General features: G+C 39.6%; 1 protein-coding gene across 3 annotated transcripts in view; it reads left to right on the forward strand.

The window, feature by feature from the left end:
* TNRC6B (trinucleotide repeat containing adaptor 6B) overlaps positions 1 to 23,924 on the forward strand; it is a 239,552-nt gene that overhangs the window by 160,782 nt on the left and 54,846 nt on the right. For all 3 annotated transcript variants that reach the window (XM_069489869.1, XM_069489870.1, XM_069489871.1), the window contains exons 5-6: positions 12,527 to 12,614; positions 17,174 to 17,195. In XM_069489869.1, coding sequence (XP_069345970.1) covers positions 12,527 to 12,614; positions 17,174 to 17,195 — 110 coding nt within the window. The remainder of the gene's footprint in view (positions 1 to 12,526; positions 12,615 to 17,173; positions 17,196 to 23,924) is intronic.

Consider the following 23,924-nt stretch of genomic DNA (forward strand, 5'->3'; position numbering starts at 1 on the left):
GAAAGCAGCCCCACTGTCTACTGTTGATCAGTTCTCAGTTCTCCTAAGGAGCATGTGCCTCAGAGCTGTGGACTCTAATCGATAAGCATTCTGTTGAGGAGCCGTGTTTCATCACTCTTCCATACTGTGTAGTTATTTCCAAAGCCATGGTGCAGAGTCCTAGTCCTCATTTTCTTTCCAGTTTCCTTGCTGTGGAATGCTGAGGGTAGAGTGCTTCTCCGGTTTTGTGGGTTTGTCTGGCCCTTGAGGTGTAAACATAGTTTTTAGTGGTTCTAGATTATAAATATTAGAATGGGTGGTATAGCCCTCACCGTGATGCTGCTCTTTAGCCTGGTTGGCTGTTTGTAAAACTACTCCTTATTTGAGGCTCCTCATTAGGAGCCTGGCATATTAATTGTATTGTATGGGAAAGTAGTTTTAGGAGTAAAATGTGAGGTGATGTTAACAAAGATTTATTTACCACATTTTATTAATACATTAAAACCCAAAGCGTCCTTTGAACTTAAAGAATGTTATTTTAAGGCAAACAAAACCACAAGGATGGTTGAAAAATTAACAGCTTTGATTGGGTTACTATATAAACACACAATATGGGTTTTACCAATTGCATGAAAAGTTCAAGAAAAACCCTGTTGAAGATGCTGGTAATTTATGATGGTCCAGAGACTTAAAGTAATGAGATGTCAAGGTACAGGTCTAAAATTCAGATGTTTGCCTTATTAAGCTGTCTCTGACAGGAGACTTCATTGCATTGAAAAATGGAACCTGACACCCATTGTAGGAATGTTATCCATGCAGAATCTCCTGTTTAGAGATTTGCCATCTTAGGGAACAATGTGCACACCCAGGGTGAAATTTCAACTGATAAAGAGATCTCAATTACAGGGCTGTATCAGTCAGAGTTCTTCCAGGGAAACAGAAGCCATTCTAGGTATTCCATGTAGGAAAGGTTTTTTCCCTGTTCTTTATTTTTCCTTTTAGCCCCCTTATTGAGGTATAATTGGCATATAATAAACTGCCTATATTTGAAGTATACAACTTTCTAAGTTTTGAACTATTGTATACAAAAGAGAATGACCATATCCCTCACCCTTCCCTTGTCAAGTCTCTCTTTGCCCATTTATCATCCTTTCTTCTCACCCTTTCCCACCCCTCCCCCAGCCCCACTGATCTGCTTTCTGTCACTATAGATTAGTTTGAATTTTCTAGAATTTTATGTAAGTGGAATCATGCAGTAGGTACTCTGTTTTGTCTGACTTCTTTTACTCAACATAATTATTTTTAGGTTTATCCACATTGTGTGTATCAGTAGTTCATCCCTTTTGTTGCTGATCCTGTTTTTGATCCTGTTGTAGGCTTCATCTTGATTTGTTTATCTCTTCACCTGTTGATGCACAGCTGGGCAGTTTCTAGCTTTCAGCTATTATGAGGAAAGCTGCTATGAAGATTCATTTAGAAGTCTTTGTTGGACATATGCTTTCTTTTCTCTAGGGTAGATACCTGGGCATAGAAAGGCAGGCTGGGTTATATGGTAGGTGTATGCTTAACTTTTCTAGAAACTGCCAAACTGTTTTCTTTTTTTTTGAGACAGAGTCTCACTCTGTTGCCCAGGCTAGAGTGAGTGCCGTGGCGTCAGCCTAGCTCACAGCAACCTCAAACTCCTGAGCTCAAGGGATCCTCCTGTCTCAGCCTCCCGAGTAGCTGGGACTACAGGCATGTGCCACCATGCCCGGCTAATTTTTTCTATATGTATTTTTAGCTGTCCATATAATTTCTTTCTATTTTTTTAGTAGAGATGGGGTCTCGCTCTTGCTCAGGCTGGTCTCGAACTCCTGAGCTCAAACGATCCGCCCACCTCGGCTTCCCAGAGTGCTAGGATTACAGGCGTGAGCCACCGCGCCTGGCCCCAAACTGTTTTCTGAAGTGATTGGACCATTTTGTATTCCTACCGTGAGAGGGTTCCAGTTGCCAATGCTTGGTGTGGTGAATCTTTTAATTTTCGACATTCTATAAGTCTGTGTGTTGCCATCTTCATTGTAGCTTTAATTTCTTTTTTTTTTTCTTTCATAATCACCAGTGATGTTAACTTCTTTTTATATGCTTTTTTTGCTATCTATATATCTTCTTTGGTGAAGGACTGGTTTAAATCTTTTGCCTGTTTTTAAAATGGGATGGTTTGTTGAGAGTTCTTTATGTAGTCTAGTTATAAATTCTGTATCAGATAAGTGATTGCAAATAACTTTTTCCCATACTGTGGCTTATCTTTTCATTCTTTTAAGTGTCTTTTGAAGAACAGAAGTTCTTAACTTTGATCAAATTTATCAATTTTTTTCGTGGTGGCTCACGCCTGTAATCCTAACACTTTGGGAGGCTGATCGCTTGAGGTCAGGAGTTTGAGACCAGCCTCAGCAAGGGCGAGACCCTGTCTCTACAAAAAATAGAAAAAGTAACCAGGCATGGTGGTGCACACCTGTTGTCTCAGCTACTCAGGAGGCTAAGGCAGGATGATCGCTTGAGCCCAGGAGTTAGCAGTTGTAGTGAGCTATGACGACGCCACTGCACTCTTGTGGGGGATGGGGGTGCGGGGAGGACAGAGCAAAAACCTATCTCAAAAAAATAAAAAATGTTGTCAACTATTCTGGGTCCTTGCATTTCTTTATGAATTTTAGAAGGCACTTGTCAATTTCTGCAAAAAAATCCTGCTGGAATTTTGATAAAGAGATTTTGTTGCAAATATAAATTAATTAGGGAATTAACATCTTAACACTATTTAGTCTTTTGATTCATGAACATGTTATATCTCTCCATTTATTTAGGATTTTAAAAACTTCTATCCACGGTGCTTTTTAGTTTTCAGTGTAAAGGGCTTACATGTTTTTGTCAGACATATTCGTATTTATTCATATTTTTTGATGCTACTGTAAATGGATTTTTTTTGAAATTTCAATTTCTGATTATTATTAGTATGTGGAAATAATGATCAATCTTTATATATTGATCTTGTGTTCTGCACTCTTGCTAAACTCATTTATTAATTCTGATGGTTTTGGTGGTTTTTTTGTTTTTTGTTTGTAGAATCCATTGGACTTTCCAAATGGGAAAGATTTTAATACAGGGGATTAAGGGCTCACACAACCATTAGAAAGTCTGGGGAAAGAAGTTTAGGAAAGCCACAGTTACTGTTGATGAAATTGGAGTGCTGGTTCCCAGGGAAGCAGTGATCTCAGCTGTCTGTAGCTCCAGTGTGACTTTAGGCCATCTGGAAGCTGCTGTAGAAGTAGAAAGTCCTATCTGCTGTTACCCATGTGTCTTTTTGCAACTGTTTCTAGAGAATATTGACTTCTTTTCTGCCTTCCCGATCTCAAGAGGGTGCCTATTCTTGGTGGCTGCTGACCTGGAACCATGTGTGGAACGAGATTCTGAGAAATGTAGTTCTAGGCTTTTCCCTGCGCTGCAGGGAAGATGGGCATGATGATGAAGGCAGTTGACAGTCTGGCTCAGAGGGCATTAATAGGGATACGTGTAAGATCCTGTGCTTGGTTGTGGAAGAGTGAGGTAGTAATATTGTGAAAAAATAGGGGTGTTAGCTGTCTGTAACTCAGTAAAATGTGATTTCCAAGAAAGTGAGCAGGCTCTTTGTCGGTATTGGCAATGGTATATCATCTGGGATGATGAAGTAGCGGGCCCATTCTATTTGGTCCTGCCTTGCCCAATAATTGGATGAGTCTAGACAAACTGGAAAATGTTTAAGGGAAAATGACCCCAGTGGTAAGGGAATAGGTCATGAGTGGAATGTTTGAAGGAACTAAGAATGCCTCAGGGATGCATGATGGATAACTACAAATATTTAGAAGATTTATTCTTTGTGATCTGAAAAGGAAGGCTTAGGACCATTGGGAGGCAGCTATAAGGAGACATTTCTCAAGGCAATATGAAGAACTTCCTACCCAGTTGTACTAAGATTGAATAGGAAGTCATATCTCTCTTTGTTAGAGATTGCTGGGCTGCCCAGCCAGAGTATATAAGGCGTAGGGTAAGTGGTTTCGAATTCTATGTGCTTCAGACATTCTAACCCTGAACTTCTTTACAGGGAAAAATTCTCCAAATCATTGGTTACAACTTTTCCCACATGGTATTTCTGAAAGTAAAAACAAGTTTTAAAATATATATTATCTTACTTTATTTGATTTGAGTAATTCCAAACAAGCCAATTCCTTGCATTTGCCTCAAAACTGGGAAACTCACTTGACATCTCTGAAATCTGCGTTCACCCTACAGCTGATGGCACCCTTGGATGGCTAATGTCTTAGTGCCTTACATTTGCTGTCATCCAGCTAGCAGTTGTCCTTGCCTGCACATGCAGATTGATCCTGGCTGTCCCTAATGTCATCGTTTCAATGGAGTTTCATGCAGTTGGTACTACATGAGTTTCATTGCGTTTTAAAGTACCTTCATAAAGATTACACTGTAATTTGGTGTTAAAACAAAGAAATAACAGGCATGAGCTTGATTTTAATGAGGTTATGACTCAATGAGAAATGACTACAATTCCCTATTTTCTTGAAAAGAAACAACGAAGTACATTATACCTGTGCTACTCAAAGTAAGGTCCAGGGAGCAGCTTGTTAGAAATGGAGAATTGTAGGCACCATCCACACCTACTAAATAAGAACCTGCATTTAATAAGATTCCCATTAAAGTTTGACAAGCATTGCTTTATACAGCCTCAGAAAAGGAAGATAATCCAGATGTAGGAGGGAGTTGTGTTACATTTTGTTGCTAACATATAAAAATATTACTTGTCATATGTCACAGGATATAACTGAAGGCAGGAGAAATTTCTACATCCTTCTAAATCAATGAAAAATGCCTTTACCTTAATTTTTCTAGGTTTAATGTTACTGTTTTCTTCTCATGAGCCACTTAGTCTCAATGATTTTTGTGCCCCAGTGCTATTTGGCCTTGTCTGCTAATTTAATATGTGCAAATTACATTAGCATTCCATTAAATTTCCTTAGTGAGATCCAGCAAATGAAAGAATGTTAAGAACAAATCCAACACAGATATTTGGAGTACCCTACTATGTAATTTCCTCTGCCTGAATGGATATATTCCAACATGCTCTCTTTTTTTAAATTATACATTTTTAATTAAAAACATTCTAAATAGATACTTTGAGCATTTTGCTTAATTCTTTTCATTGCAATCTTTTGTTAATTTTTCTTACTCCAAACATGTATGTGGTATCACTAATCTTTAATTGGTTATGATTGGTAATGTTTTTTTGCCTGATTATTTTCTTACTGTCTTATAAATTGCCGAGATTACCTTTTGTCTTCTAAGGAAATACATGTCTGTGTGAGTAACGTGTAGTAATATTAGATGCATTTTGAAAAACCCTGTTTAAATCTGCATTGGGCTGAGTTCTCAGTGTGTAGATAGTAGAATTCACTCTCACTGGTGTGCAGGATTTATTCAATGGTGAGGCTATCTCACAGCCCTTGAGAAGCTGATGATCAAATGCCTCCTAGCACCACACCACAGAACTAGGGGTCCCTTGGGAGCTTTTTCCTTTTCTGGCACATTCAGGAAACTAGGACCATGTCTTCCCTGCCATGCTGCCTGAGAAGATGGGTGTTCCCTGTTAAAATCACAAGTATACCTTATTGGCAGAGCATAAATCATATCTCCAAATTCAGTTGTGAAGGAGTCTGGGAAGTAGGGCAGAAGGGGCCTGGAGTTGGTGTTGATTTAGCTGGTGGGTATCCCACCACAAAGTGAAATGATATTAACAGCTTATGTGACTGTTACACCACTGAAATTCTTAGTTAGAGAATTATATTGTGAATTATGTGGGAGAGGAACATTTTAAATACCTTTGTGTAGATATCTATCCTATATCTAATTGTACTTTTTAAGACAAGGAACTATCAATTAAACTATAACAATTTGAACACTTTGGGATGAAGTGTAGATTCCAGGATATTTTGGGAAATGTGTTTCTGTGAATGTTGGTACTAAATGATTTCTAAAATTCCTTTTGACTCTAATGTGACTTTCATAAAGAGCTGTTAACAAAATGGTTTGAAGTAGAAGTCCTTAAAAAAAATTTTAAACAGGTGACCAAAAGATGAGTCAATGTTTGAAGCTCTTTTTTTTAAATGAAATTTTGTCAAAAAAAAAATTGTAGATTCACATGCAGTTGTAAGAAATAACAGAGAGATACCATGTGCCATTTCCACCAATGGTAACTTCTTGCAGAACTGTAGGACAAAATCACAATAAAGATTTTGACACTGATACAATCTGCCAATCTTATCTTGATTTCTCCAGCCTTACTTGTACTTAATTGTGTGTGTGTTTAGTTCTTTTATAGTATTGGTTTGCTTCTAGCCTAGTTCATGTGTTGGTTGGCTCTGCTTGCTCAATTGTGTGGAGTTGGTTACGAACTAGGACCCAAGGTGTTGCCACACTTGCTGACCACAGAGTGTCAGGGATAGGTTTTCATGCTGTTAGGGCTGGTTATCCAGACCTTAAAAAAAAGGCAGATGCTCCTGGACATCTGCAGCCATTTTCCTGTCAAGATGAATTCTGGCTGTTTGTCTAAATCGAGGTTCTTAACAATCATCTTACTCCAGTGATCACTACTTGCAAGTGTGAAATGGTCAGCCCTGCCTCTCCTTCATGTTTGAGGCACAGTGGGCTTAGGGCATGAATTCGGGAACCACTGGTCATGACTCTAGGTTGTGGAAAGAAGTTGGTCTCTTACTGGATTTGCACAGCTTGAATTCGCATGTCCAGGGTTTTGGTACTTTCGAGACACCAAAGGCACTGCAGGCTCTCTTCAGAGCACCCCCAAAGTGAAGATGGAGAGCAGAGCAGGACGAGCACAGGTTCCTGCCCCGAAGGTGCTGTCCAGAGGGCTGTGGGGTGAGATTGAGCTGTTGAAACTTGGAACACGGAGCACCAGGAGGGCAGGCAGCTCCGGGTCTTGTTTGCTGCTGAATTCTCGGCCTCAGCCCCGTGCCTGGCATCAAGTGGGCACTGAAATACTGAATGAATTAATGAGGTAGAAGGGAAGCTTTTAAATAGGATGCCTGGTTCTTTTGGTGTGGGTGAGGGCTAGTACCAAGGAGGCACAGAAACCTCTGAAGGGTGTGGACGTGTGTCGGAGAGGCTTGCTGTGGAGGAGGTGGAAGAAGGGAGCATGTCCCTCTCTCTGCCCCCAAACTCACAGCAGGCACTTGCCTGTCTGGGAGTGCTGGGACTCACTATTCTCTCTGCCTGATTGCTCGTCTCCCAGATAATTTTCTTCGTTGAGGTGTCTAAATGTCACCGCCTCACAAGAAGCCTTCTATGGACATCTCATGGAAAATAGCACACCCTCTTCCCTGTCCCTTCCCTTGTGGACACTCTCTAGCCTCTTATCCAGCTGTTTTGTCTGTCTCTCATTTGGAATGTCCGCTCCCTGAGGGCGGTGACTGTCTTTCGTTTGCCCACTGTTGTATCCTCAGTGCTTACATGAATGCCTGGCACACAGCAGGCACTCAATGTATGTTTATTGTATGATTGAGTTCATTATTTTGAGGCTTTTCTTTAAACACATCTCCCCTGGGTGGGGTAGAAAGCATTGTTCACTCTTTAATCATGCCTTTCGATAACATTTACGTGGAGGCCCTGCTGTGTTCCAGTATTCGTGCCAGGTACCCATGGCAGGAAGAAGAGTAGGGTTGACTCCCCGTCCCCTGTGTTCAGAGACTCTAGTGGCAGGAAACGCAAACATACTTGGCTCCCTTCTCTCTAGTGTGATAGGTGGTCTGGAGGAGGCAGGCCAGGCCTGTGAGGACAGACGCAGGAGCTTGGTTGTTGACACCTGAGAGGAGTGAGGGGACTCTTGAGTGGAGGTGGGAATAAGAGGTTTTGGAAGTTGTGTTTCATGTATTTATGTACACCAGTCCCAATTTGATTTCTTATTCGGTTACCAGAAAATGTGTGCCGGTTAATTTGAAAAATGCATTCCCTCTAAGGAGCCCCTGCCACTTTCTCCCTTGCTCCCCGTGCTGCACTCTCCCTGCACCTCCTCAGACACACCAGTCTCACTCCTGTACCTTTGCCATTCTCTCTGTCCAGAATGTTCTCTCCCCAGATGTCCACATAGCCCCATCCCTTGCCTCAGTGGGTCTCAGACTATTGGAGGGTTCTGCTGTAGGATGCAGCAGGTCTTTAGGAATGTCACCATCATTGCTCGTCAGTTCTGAACTTGTATGCAGAGCAGGAGTCTTGCCATGCCTCAGCACAGGTGAATATTAGATGTTTTCCTTTCTATTCAAGTACTGCCTTTCTTTTAAAAAGTCACTTCTCTCAATTAAGGATTATTGTGGAAAAAAAAAGAAAGAGAAGAAGAAGAAAACATTGTTGTAGTCTTTCCTCACGCTACAGGTTAAGAGTAGTCTGACCTCTTAGAATTCTAGATTTATTCTAGATACAGTGTTTGTGCTTGCTTTATCTTTTGCTTACCCACACAGTACTTCAGTTCTTCCGTTACTGACAAGAGTCAAGTAGAAGTGACAGGAATTTGTCTCTTGCAGAAGCAGTATTAAACCCCCAGCTCCTAGCCACGTGCTTCCTAACCTGTTCATGTCAAGACATACATAAAAAAGATTTGTACAGCACACTGGGGTAGATGGATGGGGTTGGTTTGGGCTGGCAGCCCCAGGTTCTGGCTGGGAGTCCCTGAGGGTCCCGAGGGCCATGAGGGGCTTTATACTCCTTACCTGCCTAGAAACCAGGCACAGCTGTAAGCCATTCTTGGCTACAAAGTAGGGAAGGAGAGGTGCCCATAGTATAGCCTGGCGAGCTATAGTAAATACTTAACTAAATTTGTTGAATGAATTAAATAGCAATTTGGAAGTAATGAATTTTACATCTGGCTGTGTATTTAGAGATGAGAGAGACTATGAATGATTTCTCCTGCCCTCCAGACTTAGAAGCAACTGATGGTCGAATAGGACCCACCTAGTCATCTGGCATATATTTGGTTGCTGTATGGGAAGTTTGATTTTTGAGGTATAAATTGGGTAATAATGTTATTTTCTCTTAAGAGATGGGATTGTGCTTTGTAGCATGGGCTGGAATGCAGTGGTGCTGCCATAGCTCACCGCAGCCTCCAACTCCTGGGCTCGAGAAATCTTCCCAGCTAAGCCTCTTGAGTAGCTAGGACTAAGTCGTGCACCACCATGCCTGGCTAATTTCTCTTTTTTCTATAGAGATGTCTCACTATGTTGCCCAGGCTGGTCTCAAACTCATGTCCTCAAGCAGTCCTCCCACTTTGGGCTCCCAAAGTTCTGGGATTACAGGCATGAGCCACCGCTTCCAGTGATAATAACGGTGTTAAAGTGTAGGTTTAAACAAGAATTTAAAGCACTGGTTCTCAGCCCTAGCCACATGTTAGAACCACCTGGGGAGACTTCTGAAAATTCCTAGAGATTTCTTTGTAATTGATCTAGGGTGCTGCTTGAGCAATGGTTTTGTGTTTGGTGTTTGTATTTTGTTTTGTGTTGGGAAAAAAATCTCAAAGTTACAGAATTTGAATCTGTATGATTTTAAAAAGACTCCTCCCCCCCAAGTCATTTGAGAATAAACTGCTGACCCAGTGTCACCTGGAGCCCTTTCACCAACACTGTAGTGTGTTTCTAACAAAAAAGAACATTCTTCTATAGAACCACAATAGAACCACCAACGGAAAAAATTAATGCTGATATGTTACTATCTCTTGCTCTTCAGCTCCATTAAAGGTGTGACACTTGCGCTTACATCGACAAAGGACCACAGGTTGCATCTGGTTGTTATGTCTCTTTAATCTCCTTCCATTTGAAACAGTTCTCATTCTTTCTTTGACTTTCATGGCCTTGAAACTTTTGAAGATTGCAGGCCAGTTATTCTGTAGAATGCCTATCAACATGGAGTTGTCTGAGGCTTCTTTGTGATGATATTCAGGTTATAGGCATTTGAAAAGAGTATCACAGAAGTGATGAAACATACATTTCAGGTTCATCTAGTACTTTTTGTTACCCTACCCCCCCCAAATTAGCTCTTTTTCCAAAGAACTCTGTTTAGTGACGAATGTTGTTTAGGAGCCACAAAACCGGATGCTAAATGTGTTCATTGCTATCTGGATGTTGCTTGTTCTGTAGCCTTTGCAGAGAGAGACTCAGCAAAGGGATTTTTTAAAGTTCCCCAAATGATGCTAAGGTGCAGCCTTAATGAAGAGCACAAATGAATTAGAAGAACGGTGAATCCCACACTATTTGATTTATTGTTCAGTAAATGGCAAGTTTTTAAGTCAAGTTTGGCAAAGTAAATTCTCCCTAAGGAAGTAAAATTTAAAGAGAAGACTAAATTCTACCCAAATCCATGGTAAAAACAACAAAAAAAATCAGGGTGAAAGCACAGACTGTCTCCTGGAAAGCTTTGAAAAATATTTGTTTTGGAAATAAATCCACTTCTAGTAAGCATGAATTTCTATCTCTTTCCCTGAATTACCTGTTTATAGGGAAAATATTTGAAAAGGTTAGTTGTTTTTTAAGAATGTCTCTCATTAAAACTTACTGCTTTTTTTTACACTGTATTTTTTTAAAATAAACTTCTAATTTTAGAATAATTTTAGATTTAGGAAAAAAGGCAGCATAATGCTTTTTTTTTTTTTTTTTTTTAAAACACCGAATATTTAAACAGGTATTTAGGCTGTGGTTGCCTGAATATCCTTTTCTGCAGTTTCACTATAAAATGCAGAAGCCAAATTAGAGCAATTTTGGCATGAGAAACCCCCTCCTCTCTCCACTTGCAGCTAGAGGAAGCAGGAGGCCCTTAGAGCCAAGTATAACGGGATTGGTGGCCAGCCTACCTTAGATGGTCAACATCCATCTTGCCAGTTTTTGTAAATCCATTTTCTTAAAGCAGTACCCTGCTGCAAGTGGATTTTCTCCAGGAGCTTCATACCTAGACAGATGTACACATTATCTGACTCCAAAGAAATCCAGCATTAGACCTAACGAATTTTCAATAAAATCTCATCCTAGATTGTGTGAATTTTGCATATTAGGCTTTTGTATATTTATGCCCAGAGGTGCAGAAGGAGAAAGGCTAGGCTAGTATTTGTGAATGTGGACAAAGTCAGTGATAACTTAACATGTAGGTAAAACAACTTTTTAATTTTTGTTTTCTATAAATAAAAGATTAATTACTTATTCAGGAGAGCCCACCTCAGGTTTGGTCCTTATTTTGTTCCTTTTGTGTGGATTGAATGTATTAAACTAGATCTCCACTTCCCAAACTTGAGTCCTTCAGGAATCATCTTTGTGATTTTTGACCTGTTTGCAAACCTATAATTTACTTAGCATTTTTCTTTAATTTGACTCACTTTTTTTTTCTTTTTGAGACAGGGTCTCACTCTGATGCCCAGGCTGGAGTGCAGTGGTGCTGTCAGAGCTCCCTGACATTATGGGCACTCAGCCTAGTTTGACTCACTTTTAACTTGGCCTTAATCTAGGTGATATCTGTGAAACTAGGGATTTGTTATGTTGATCACATAAAATCATAAGTACTGCAGACATTATCTGTTCAGTTCTCTGGGGACCTGAGAATTACATCTCCGGTTTCTAGCTCTGAAATTCAATAAGCATCCAGTCTGGGGTTTCCTACCTTGAGCTTTGAAGTTGTACTAGGTGGTTGCTTATATGGTTTTTCTCAGTTGATATACAGAGTAGAAATTATTGCCATTAGAATAGATGTTCCATTTCAAAGTTATTTTTGAAATGTGAGGTATAAATTATCTTAATTTCTTAAGATTCACACATTTGTTCAGTTGGCATGTTTATGTATTATTTTTATTGTAAGTGAGTGGAGCAAAACCTGATTGTCTTAATTGAGCTGCATGAGAGGATGCAGTTGTGCACTCAATAGGGAATGTGCTCTTGGTAACTGCCTTAAAAACATAAGTAAAAATATGTAAAACATGTAGTATTAGTAAATGTAGAGAAAAAATATGGAATACAGAACATAAGAGTTTTATGTTCACCATTCTAAGGATGTCATGGGAGAACACCTAAATTATGATGAATACATATGTACTGTAATTAATTGCATTATTTGTGAGGAATATTGCCAGAAGCCAACTGGATATTATCATATTCAAATCAAGTCCTTTGCTGAGTGGAAACACATTAATCCTCTGTGTGTGTGCGCACATGTATTCTTTTAGGTAGATACTATAAAAGCTTATCTTAATAGGCTTCTTTGAAACTAAACTTAATGTCGTGTTTTACAAAAGGGGTGATAAACCAAGATGTGAGAATAATTAAATGTGGTGCATTTTATGCATCCTTTTGGTTTAAGTGAAATAACTGTGTTCTGCTCGGTCACAGAGATGAAATGTTGTCTTGCATATCATCTATAAGCATTTAATTTGCTACAGAAATGAATTGTGAATGTAGATGTATAACCTTCTGGTATGATATTACTTTAACAGAGAGAAGGAGCAAGAAAGGGAAGAACAGTTAATGGAAGACAAGAAAAGGAAGAAAGAGGATAAAAAGAAAAAAGAAGCCACTCAGAAGGTGGGTTTAATCAATTAAGTCTGCCTTTACATCTGCAAGCATCCAGAATAAGAAACTGTCTCAGCCCAGATACCTGACATCTCAATAATGCTGCTACCTGAGACATTAGTTTACTTGAAAGTTTTAAGATTTGGAAGTGGGAGAAAGTTCAAGGTCTGTACTTGTTACCGTAAAGTACATGTTAAATAATGCTGCAGCTGATTTTGTGAAAACAACAATAAACAATATTGAGAAAGACAAGAGAGTTTTCAAATGCTCAGCTCTTACTGTGTTTCCTTATTTGTGTAATAATTTAATCTTAATTTCCTTAAGGAAGTTTAGAGAATAACTTTTAAAAACGTGCTGGAGTTTGCCTTGGTATTCTTTTGGTCACTCATAGCACTGTTGTTTTGATGAGTCTGCCTTTGGATAATTCCATACAGAAACCCCCTTCAGAAAGGATCCAGTGGTTCTTCGTAGTGTTTGGGGGGATACAGCACTGCATGGCTTTGAGGAATTTACTTAGGAAAAAAGAAGAGATGCTAAAAGAAAAAACACACAGGGCTGACAGCTCTGAGCTGTCAGGTCTCAGTTGAAGTGTTAGTCTGGCAGTGCTGTCTGAGTGAGGCGGAGAGCGGTTAGAACGCCCTGCCCCCTCTTTGCTTCAGAGCATCACCTCTGCCCTGGCCATTGCCTGATGTGACTTCACTTCCCCACCTCACCATTCTTTTTATATCTCCTGACTTGGGCTCTGGCTCAGCAGGGTTGCTGTGGTGCCTTTTCTGGAGGCAAGGTGATTTGTTACCAGTTCTTGTTAGCGCCACTTGAAGCACCTGGGAAACGGGGTCTCACTGTGGGGCAGGTGTGAGGGTCCCTGCTGTGGTGTTAGTTATCGAAGCCTAAGTTTAGGGAGGTAGAAACTATTACTAAGGTTCAGAGGATATCTCTAGATTAAGTATAGAGTCAAGGCGATCAAACACAAGCCAATGTAAGGTGTAAGGGGCACTGCAAGTTTTCCCAGCATTATTGGATATAGCGTTTCCCATAATTCAATTTCTTGAATTATTGAAATAGATCATTTCTTATGCTGGGTACCAGCATAAGAAAAATCCTAGAAATATTTTCTGAATTGGATTGCATGTGACCCTGCCATGTTAACTATATGAAATATAATTTTATCTTTTCTTCATGACTTAATTAAAAAGAACATCCATTATTATTTGGTGCTATAATAGACTGCTGTGCTCTTGAAGATTTTGTCTGTTTTTGTTTCTGTTAATAGTGGTATCTTGCGCATCACATCTTTGTGCTATTAGGGTATCTGCTTCTCATCTGAGTTTGTAAGAATTTTATGAAATTCTAGAGTAAAGACTGTGGGCTGGGCACGGTGGTTCCCATTTATAATCCCAACACTTTAGGAGGCCGAGGCAGGAGGACTGTTGATCCCAGGAGTTAGAGGCTACAGTGAGCTATGATTGTACCACTGCATTCCAGCCTGGGCCACAGAGCAAGACTCTCTCTCTAAAAAAAAGAAAAGAAAAAAGAAAAGTCCGAATAAAGAAGTCAGATAACAACCTCGAGGCTTTTTTGCACTTCCTTTTGGGTACACAGCCACATTCCCTATCACTGAGATTACAATATGCAGGTCCACCACGTATGAGGTGTTAGTGGCATTGCTCCTGTGGCTTCTGGGCTCTTGTCCCTGTGCCCTGCACACACTGAGCACGCCCTGGAGTGATGTGAGATTGAACCTTAGTGAAAGCTTTCCTTCAAGGTACTCACACACTTCATCTGCTAAACTGGTACAAAAATCAGATTTTGCAGTCTGTTGAAATGGATGGTTAATAGGTTAGACACCAGGGAACTTGAACTAAGGCTGTTAACAAGGGGATGCCAAGCAGAGCAATTATTTTAGACAGTATACGTTCTATTTTCATTCTTGACATAAATAATGTTTTCTTAAACTAAAAATATCAATATTTAGAAATGATTAATAAAATATGCATCTGTAAACTTGCGTTGTGGATTCCACTAAGAAAAATGATTTCAAATAAAGATGGTATGGATATATTTGAGAGTGAATTGGGATTACTTATGCAGAGAATGTAGTTTATGCAACTGGACAAGCTCTCCTGTGTGCTTGCGTCTGCATTAAGAACTGATGTTGAAGAGGAAAAGCATCATAAATAAAATTTTGAAGTGGTTAATTGCAAGCAATAAAAATTCAATCATTTTTGGTTGAAATTTTCTAGATCGGCTGACACAGAGTCTAGGTTGACACAGGCTGACCCATGGCCTTTGATACTGTTTTATTATACTGAACCATTGCATCATTTCAGAATTAAATTCTGATTTAGCAGTTTTAAGGAGAGAACACAAAGCTTGCCATGTGATTGTCTAAGTGGTTTCCAACCTTATTATAGAGAAAACGCCTCAACTAGGAGGCATAAAATGTGCTATGATGAAAAGAATTGTAGAGAATGTGCCAGAGGTTCTATTATGTGGTCAGTCGTTCATTCATTCAGTCAGCAAACATTTGTGGTGCCTCATCTAAGTGTTTCCACATCTTTCGTGCTGCTTACCCGCACTGCTTTGTAACCAGTTCTTTGTGTCTGTCTTCACCACTAGACTGACTGTAAGTTTCTCAAGGTTTTATTCATATTTGTATTGCCGTAACTAGGGCAGTGCCTGGTGCAGAATAGTCACTTAAAAATTGTATATTTAATAAGTGAATGGTCAAGAATGAATGATGGCAACATAATTTTCTTAAAGAATCGACTTATTTAAAGCTAAAATTAAATTACTTCCACACAGAAATCAAACATGAGCTTTTTGCACTGTGTTCAATGGCTGTGGCAGTTTGCTCTCTCTAGAGCCATCACTGAGTAAACTGTTAGATTTCCATTCATGAGAGAGGTGTCAAAGAAGGATTCCATTCACATTCATTAGGCTGTTGCTGCTAAAGGAGCATTGTTTAGTGCTGGCAGAATACATACTTTGATCATCCAGCTTTTTACCATCTGGGGGACAGCTCTTTTAACAGAACCCACATTATAAGACATATTTGACATTATTTGGGTTTGTTGCTTATGGCGGGAAGGCATTGATTTCCTGTATAACTGATTTTCAAAACTGGCATTCTAAGAAATATTTACAATGGTATAAAACCTAAATTACCTTAGGGAATTGATATGTGGATGGATAGAAATCATTTTTCTTGGCTAAGTGGGGTCATAGAAAAATTATACAAGGGTATTTTTTGGTAGAATTGGTCTCTGTAACAGTTAGTACTGAGAAACATTGATTTCAAGACACTGTGTTCCACAAATCCACTACAATAGAATTAACTTGTGCTTTCATGTAAGAATATAAGAAGCATTCCAGGAAAGTAGATTGTTTAACTCAGACTTAGAGTCCGACAGTGGTGTGCGAGGATCCATGCTGAGGTGGGCAGTTAGCTGCAAGACCTTCCCTCCGAAGATGACCATGTTTTTGTGAACCCCCCATAGCAATAACCCAGTATGATCACCAGCCACAAATGATCAGACCTCTTCTACCTGAATATTTTTATTACAAACGTCAGATAACCAATATAAAAATGCTTTAGAAGATTAACAGTTGGGAAAAGTGGGTCAAAAGCACCCACGAGTCTCAATAATGTAAAGTAACCACTGTTGGAACTTTGGCATATTTCCTTTTGGATGTTTTTCTTATGCGTGACCTTTGTGGGTTTTATACAGGGCATGTATAATTAGACACCCTCCTTTATTTTCCCCTCTTACCTAATCATCATTTCCAAACTGTCTAAAAACCCATTACTGTACTCAGCCTGTCCACCATTTTAGGTTAATCACTTCCATAGATACGTTAGTTACTATATAAAGAAATACTTTTAGCAAAGAACTCTTGATTTGTTCAAAATTTACATATTTCAATCATATTGCTGTACTTCATGCTGTATGTAAACTTTAATAACAACAGCAAACATGCATGAATATCTGATTTAATCCTTACAACAACCCTTTGCAGAGATATACTATTATTAACTCTGTTCAACAGATAATAGAAAACTGAGATCACACAGCCAGGAAGTGACAAGTGTTGGTTTTGAATCCTGCTTTCCTACCGTGACCTCTGTTGCCTCTGATGATGTATCTCTGAAGTTTTGCTTTTTAGATTTGGAATTAAGTGTTTGAGTCCATATTCATAGTGGAATCTTTTTGTCTCTATGGCTAATTCAGTTTCTGGGCCATATCCATTTGATTTTGTCTAGTCATAGCAATCAAATGGCAAATACTCACAGTACAGGGACTACATCATGTAATGAGAGTGAAGTGCCTTTTTTTTTTTTTTTTTTAATTTTTAGTATTCTTCCTAATGGTGGTCATGTAAATTATAGCTGGACATATGGCTGTAGTCTAGAAGGATGTCTGAATGGAGTCTCCCAGCTGCTTTTTCTAGACTTCAACCATGCCTGTGTATCTGACAGCCTGGATTACTTAAGTTATCAGAATTAAAGTTGTCTTACAATGCTGAATTAGAAAGCAAATCTCATTTACTGATGTCTGTTCATTTTGCAGGTCACGGAACAAAAAACCAAAGGTAAGATTTTTTTTCTTTTTAAATTATTAGAACCTTTGTGTTTAGATTTTACACTCTTGCTGACTCAGCCTCCAATCCACTTGGAAAGAGAATGGGTGTAGAGTAATTAAGGTGCGTTGTTTGCAGTCCCTGAAGAGCAGTAATAACAAATTAAAAGTACTTGTACTAATGTTTCTAGTTGGCCTTAAATTTTTTAGGAGACAAAAGAGTAAATACCTTGTTGTAAAAGTATATGGGTCATGATTTTGAACTGAACCTTTTCCGAAAAATTTTTTAGAACAATAACAAAAAACAAACCACCAGCTCCTAATTTACAGAGGGGAACTGCAAAGGGCTGTTAACCACTTTACCCATGGCATGCATTGAGTCTGAAAATGGAATGTTGCATCTACACTCTCTTCTGAGCTAAAGCCTGGAGTATGCTTTTTAAAGGTAATACATTTTGAGTAGGTTAACTCTGTTACAAAATGGTGACGTCTTGTAAACAGAAGCAGGTGTCCCTCGGGTCATTCTCAACTTAATGGTCTATGTCTTTTTTTTTTTTTTTCTTTCCTATTGATTTTGATCATGTAGTTTTTGTCTGCTGATGGTCACACTTTGGGTCAGTTCCCCTTAAGAATGGGAGACTTCATCCTTTGATGCGGCTCTTCTCCTTGCTCACCTAAATGTGTGTGTCAATTAGGTATGCATGACAGAGTATCATTTGCATAGAGCTGTCAAAATACACAAGCCCAGCCCTCCTGCCAAACCTTCACAGTCCCAGGCCACGGCCCTAGCAGATGTATTTTAAAAGGCTCTGTAGGTGACCCCAGTACATGACCCTGGTTGAGAACCGCTGCTCTGGATGAAGGGAATCAGATGTGACTGTAACTTGGAGGAGGGTAAGGGTGATGGAGAGGCCAAGGCTTGACAGGAGGCTCTGTAAAGATCGGTTTCTTCATTGTCTTTTGTTTTGTTTTGTTGGACTGCCGGGCCAAAGCGTGTCACACAGTGATGGAAGACTGATAAAGACAGTGCTAGTTCCTTAGGAAATTGCGAAGAAGACTGTAGTCTGGGACTTTGTAGTGATTTATAAAATAAACTGAGAGAAACTATTATTAGTTATAATTATCTTAATTGGTTAGAGAGAATAGTATTCTCCCCTGTACATTCCCCCAGTTCCCAGCCCAGAAGTAGGCTTTATTTTGGAAGTATCTTTGTAAATTACTTGCTTGAAGTATAAATTATACTTTATCATAGAAATACGGTTATTCATAGTGGTACAGTGTCCATATTTTCTGAACCAACATACTGTCTAGGAAAGGGTTTGGGCACTTAAATATTGATATTTATAGGACTTTTTGATAATTTATGGGGGCAGCAGATGAGATAATTGTCATTTTCCTGGACAATCCAGGTTCTGTGGTTTCTGGAACGTGGTGGTTGGGTTCCTAGGCCTGGCCACAAGTCTAATGCTCATGAAGCCAAGTATTGGTTGTGCTATAAAACCAAGCTGTTTTGTACGATAAGTGGTGTTTCTATTGGAAAACTGAAAATCTGTTAGGCATTTTTTCTCACCAAAAAATTTTTTTGGTACCAGATCTGTTCTCAAATGCATTCCTCTTTCCTCTGCCAAAGTCTTAAAAATCAAATTTTGTTTTCTATTCACTACCAGATTTTTTTTCTAACTAGGATCTTTCTCATACCTATCATAGAATGGAATACAGTTTCACAGTCTCCATGCTCTCCCCACTCCCCACCCCTCCAATCAAAAAGTAAAGTAAAATAATCCTGAGGGCAGCTGAAAGCCCATTTCAGGTTTCCTAAGGGATTTAATTGTGAGAACCAGGGAGTAGTCAGGAAGTAAAAATACAAATTATCCCTGAGGTATGTTAGACTGTAAGTACAGGGAGGCCTTGATCGTTCTAGTTTGGGGCCCAGGTTTACAGCTACAGCTTTATCTTTGTTCCTGAGAGCCTGCCTGGGTACTCTAAATCTTCTTATCTTCCCTCAGCTGATGTGTCTGAGTCCTGTTCCTCTCCCCAAAGATGATGTCTTCCTCAGGCCATCTCCCTTTAACTCTGAATCTACCCCTCTTTCCCCAACAGACCCTATAAGAAAAAAGAAAAGACTGTTGGTGCCGAATTTCTGGTTGTACAGAGGACTAAAGTAAGATTTTTCCATATTTCAGAGAAAAAGTAGATTTATTATATGTTCTTTATCTTCCATCATTTAAAAAAAAATGGTGAGAATTCTGAAGAGAAGAATAGGACATTTCAAGTGGAGGTTATATGAAGACACAGGCTAGAGCTGGCTTGCTACCCAGGTACCAAATAATAATAAATACTTAAGGTAGAAGTTAATATACTCCTTTATTGGATGTTAGACTTGGAATCCAAAGAGTTTGAGGGATTGGTGTAACAGATCAGATCTAGGAGATGAAATTTAACAGGGATGAAGGATAAGTTTAGGATTAAAAAGACCAGTTGCATAGACTATGTAATAGGGAAATTCAGACATAGCAATTTAGCCTTATTAAAAAGATGTTAGAGTGATGGTTGGCTTAATTAAAGTTATCAGCATGAAATGACTGATTTATAAAAACTAGCATGACCTTAAGCTGCCTTAATAGAGATATGGTATCCAGGAAGGGATTTACAGTTCCTGTAATGGGCACCATGCTATGGAAAGAAACAGAGATCAGCCTCCATGGACCATACGGAGTTTGGGCCAGATCACTCAATGAATTTGTCACCTTATGAGGTTTAAACACCTGTGGGGGGTTGCTTAGCTTCCATGGGAAGGCTTCCCACCTGCGGAACCTCACGTTAACTGTCTTCAAAAATGTGAAGGGCTCTGGTGCCTGACATTTAATAGTTGGTAATTGTCTGTTGTATGTTTTGTTCAGTGAAACTTATTCTAACCCTTAAGTACCACTGATGAGTCAAAGCAACAGAGAAAGGCTTCCAGCTCAGCGTAAGTTAAAGTTTTTAGATATTATTGTCCAAAGTAGTTATTCATGACATTGCCCCTTACCCCACTGCGACACAGCTGAAGGACAACACCTTCCCCATCAGCATACGTGAGGCATGGGTCTTTGCAGTAACTTGGCTACAACTCTACTTTTGTTTGAGCCTATTCCAGAAGACATGTTTCAGTGAGTACAGGGTAACCTTGAGTCTACTCTTATTTATTACTATTGGAGTTCCCCCCACCACTAAATAATTAATAAACTACTCACAGCACCCCTCACATCTTGCAGAAACATCGGTGTGTTCTAACACTATTGTGGGTAACCACTTGTTCAAAGATGGAACTGGCTGCCTCTAAGAGAGTGAATGAATGTGAGGTATTATGAGACATGTGGATCAGATAAGTGGACATGAAAGTAGCCTAGATGGCAGGTAATGAGGACTTGAACCTGATTAGGAGAACTGGTGGTAGAGATGAAGGAACGAATTGCAGAGGTGCTTTAGTTTAACTTAATGGTGTTGGATAATGATGTGGGGTGTGGTAGTACTGAGAAGTCTAAGATACCTTCCAGGTATCTGACTTGAGCAGCTGGTTGGGTGATGGCTTCATTCTTTGAGGGAGGAGAAATGGGATTGGGAGCTAGGGAATAAATTTGAGGAGGAGGGGAAGGGTGAAAGAGATCTGACTTAGAGATTGTGATTTGGGAAACATTAACACATAAGTGATGGTTAAAGTGGGCGCATGGGAGAGTTTTGTATACAAGTAACTTAAATGAGGGAATGATGTGGGCTCTGATTTTTGTTTCTTTGTTTTTTCAGACAGAGTCTCGCTCTGTCACTCAGGCTAGAGTGCAGTGGCGTCATCAGAGCTCACTGTAACTTTCAACTCCTGGGCTGTCTATCCTCCCACCTGAGCCTCCAGAGTAGCTGGGACTATAGGTGCAAGCCACCATGCCTGGCTGATTTTCTTTTATTTTTTGGTAAAGATGAGGGCTTGCTATGTTGCCCTGGTTGGTCTCGGACTCCTGGCCTCAAGCAAGCCTCCTGCCTCAGCCTGGCATCACAAAGTGCTGGGATTATAACATGAGCTACCTTGCCTGGCCCACACTGATTTTTTCTTTTCTTTTTTTCTTTTTTAAGCCACAATTCAATGGCCAAATTCAGCTGCCATTCTGCAATTATGATTATGGGGATAGTCAAAAGCAGGGGATGCCAACTGTGGCCACAGGCCCACTGTATCTCACCACCTATTTTTGTACTGCCCATGAGCTAAGAATGTTTTCTACATTTTTTAATTATTGGGGGAAAAAAAACAATATTTCATGGCATGTGAAGATGTGAAAGTCATATTTCACTGTCTATAAGTAAAGTTTTGTTGGAACACAGCCACACTCACTTGTTTACACATTGTCTGTGACTGTTTTTGCCCTAGAAGTGCAGAGTTGAGTTGTTGTGACAAAGACAACGTGGCCAGTAAAGCCTAAAATATTTTCTATCTGGCCCTTCACAGAAGAAGTTTGCTGACCCTGATCAAGAGTATGAGAAGCCGAGCAAGAGAGAGAGAAAGGAAGAGCTAGCAGGAGCGGCTCTCGTAAAAACACAGAGGGAGGGAATGACAAGTAGTGTCAGAAGCTGCAGAAAGTCAAAGAAGAAATGGTCCAGTGAGCGCTCATTGGATTGGCAGTGAAGATGACTAGTGACTTAGGGGAAAGCCAGTGTGCTGCTTTTGTTTCAACCCAAAGGTTGAGAAGTGAATGGAAGGTAAACAAATGGAGACAGTGCTTAAAGTTTACTGAAAATTGTTCAGTATGTGTCAGCCATTCACTGTGTGTCATCAGATTTAAAATTTCAGACTAAAATAATATCTTTTCTAGGCCTGGTTTGTATTTTAAACATTTCTAGGTAATTTTTTATGTTTGGTCCCATTGAGATGGTTAAAGGAAATAATAGTTTGTATTGGTCCTGTATAGTTGTTAGGTTTATCATGAATGTATACTTTTTTTCCTTTTTTTTTTTTGAGATGGAGTCTTGCTCTGTCACCTAGTCTGGAGTGCAGTGGCATCATCATAGCTCATTGCAACCTTGAATTCCAAGGCTCACGCGATCCTTCTGCCTCAGCCTCATGAATAGCTGGGACTGGGCTCGCACTACCACGCCCAGCTAATCTATTTTTTGTAGAGATGGGGTCTTGCTCTTGCTCAGGCTGGTCTCGAACTCGTGGCCTTAGGCAATCCTCTTGCCTCAGCCTCCCAAAGTATTAGGGTTGCAGGCATGAGCCACTATGCCCAACCTACTTTTAAAAAATTCAGAAACCTACCTGTTTCAGGAGTTTCTTAACCCTTTTATCTGAAAAAGTAGTATTTTATTGAAGTTTTCCAGATATAGGGGCAATTAGAAGTTCAAACTGTAAGACATGAGAATGACATAAAACAAAGAGGCTAGGAGTGGGGAAAATTCAGTCATTAGAATACGTAAATGGTTTGTAGAAGTAAATGAATAGAAATTAGAAAATAGGATACCCAGCATTTTCCACAATGTTTTTATTTCCTTGTGATACAGAGACCATGTTTAAGCCATGGACCTTTTCTCTGGAAAATAAGAAACTATGCCCTTATTTAGAAAGGCATCCTCTTTAGAAATATTTGCACTACAACCTGCAAATCCTTAAGATTCAGAAAAGAAAGGGCCTGAAAAGTAACATATTCAGACTTAATGATAGTGTCTCTCTCTTCTGTTATCATCTAACATTTTGGAGCATGACTAGGAACACTGATTCTGATGTCTTAAGTTTGGACTCGGGGGGATCAGATTGGATCAGGCTTCTTGCCAACAGCACCATTGCTCTCCATTTAGTTCCTAGAATTCTGATTGGCCTTTAAATGTTTGATGTTCTTGAACCCATGGAAAGGTATAATTTAAAAAAACAGAATAAGAATTCATTCATTCATTCATTCATGTCCTGAAACAGTTATCTTCTGACTAACATGGTATTGCAGGCTTTTTCGGACGATGTCTTGGGGTTTTAAATGACTCGTCTCCCAGGACAGAGCACTGTATTGGAAGGAAAGTGGTTGCAGCGTGTTCCACTTTATAATGGATTTATCATTTATGGTCCATTCTATCTCTGAGATGTGATGTGAGGGTGGGAAAGTGCCCTGAGGAGCTTTTGCAAGGAATCTTGCACAGTATGTGATGCCCACCAGATTTCTTTGATTGAAACAGTGCTGTGGATGTTATAAAGTTAATCAAACTAGTGTTCAGCCCTCAGACCTGTAGGCTGTTCTTTGTCTTACTCGTTTTTTAGGGAAATTAATTAAGACTTGGTTAAGGTCAAGTGAAGATCCTAGTCCTTTTACAGAAGGGCAGCCTCACAGAGACATGGCTCCTTCTGTCCTAAAAACCAGTTGGGAAGAATCCCTCCCAGCCTTTGCCACCTACTTATTTTCCTAATAAGAGAAAAAGGGATTGAGAATGCCATATGCTGGTGGAATCCTCCAGAAACATACAGAAAATGAATCATTAAATCATCTTTATTCATTCACTTACCAGATATTTATCCATTTGTGGTTATAGGTCATTAATATTAGATAATGGCTAACTTATTAAGTCTCATTTTTATTCTGCTCATCAGATTTTGGATCCTCTGACCTCCCTTACTAGGAGGACCAGTACTGCCTTTTGATTGGCTAAGGTTAAATATAGGGGTCACCTGGAAGGCAGGCACCTGCTTTTTTCTCTTGTCTCTCAGAGTACTCGTTAACGTCCAGTGGTGCTATAG

The sequence above is a fragment of the Eulemur rufifrons genome, chromosome 16 (assembly GCF_041146395.1).
Source record: "Eulemur rufifrons isolate Redbay chromosome 16, OSU_ERuf_1, whole genome shotgun sequence".
Lineage (NCBI taxonomy): Eukaryota > Metazoa > Chordata > Mammalia > Primates > Lemuridae > Eulemur > Eulemur rufifrons.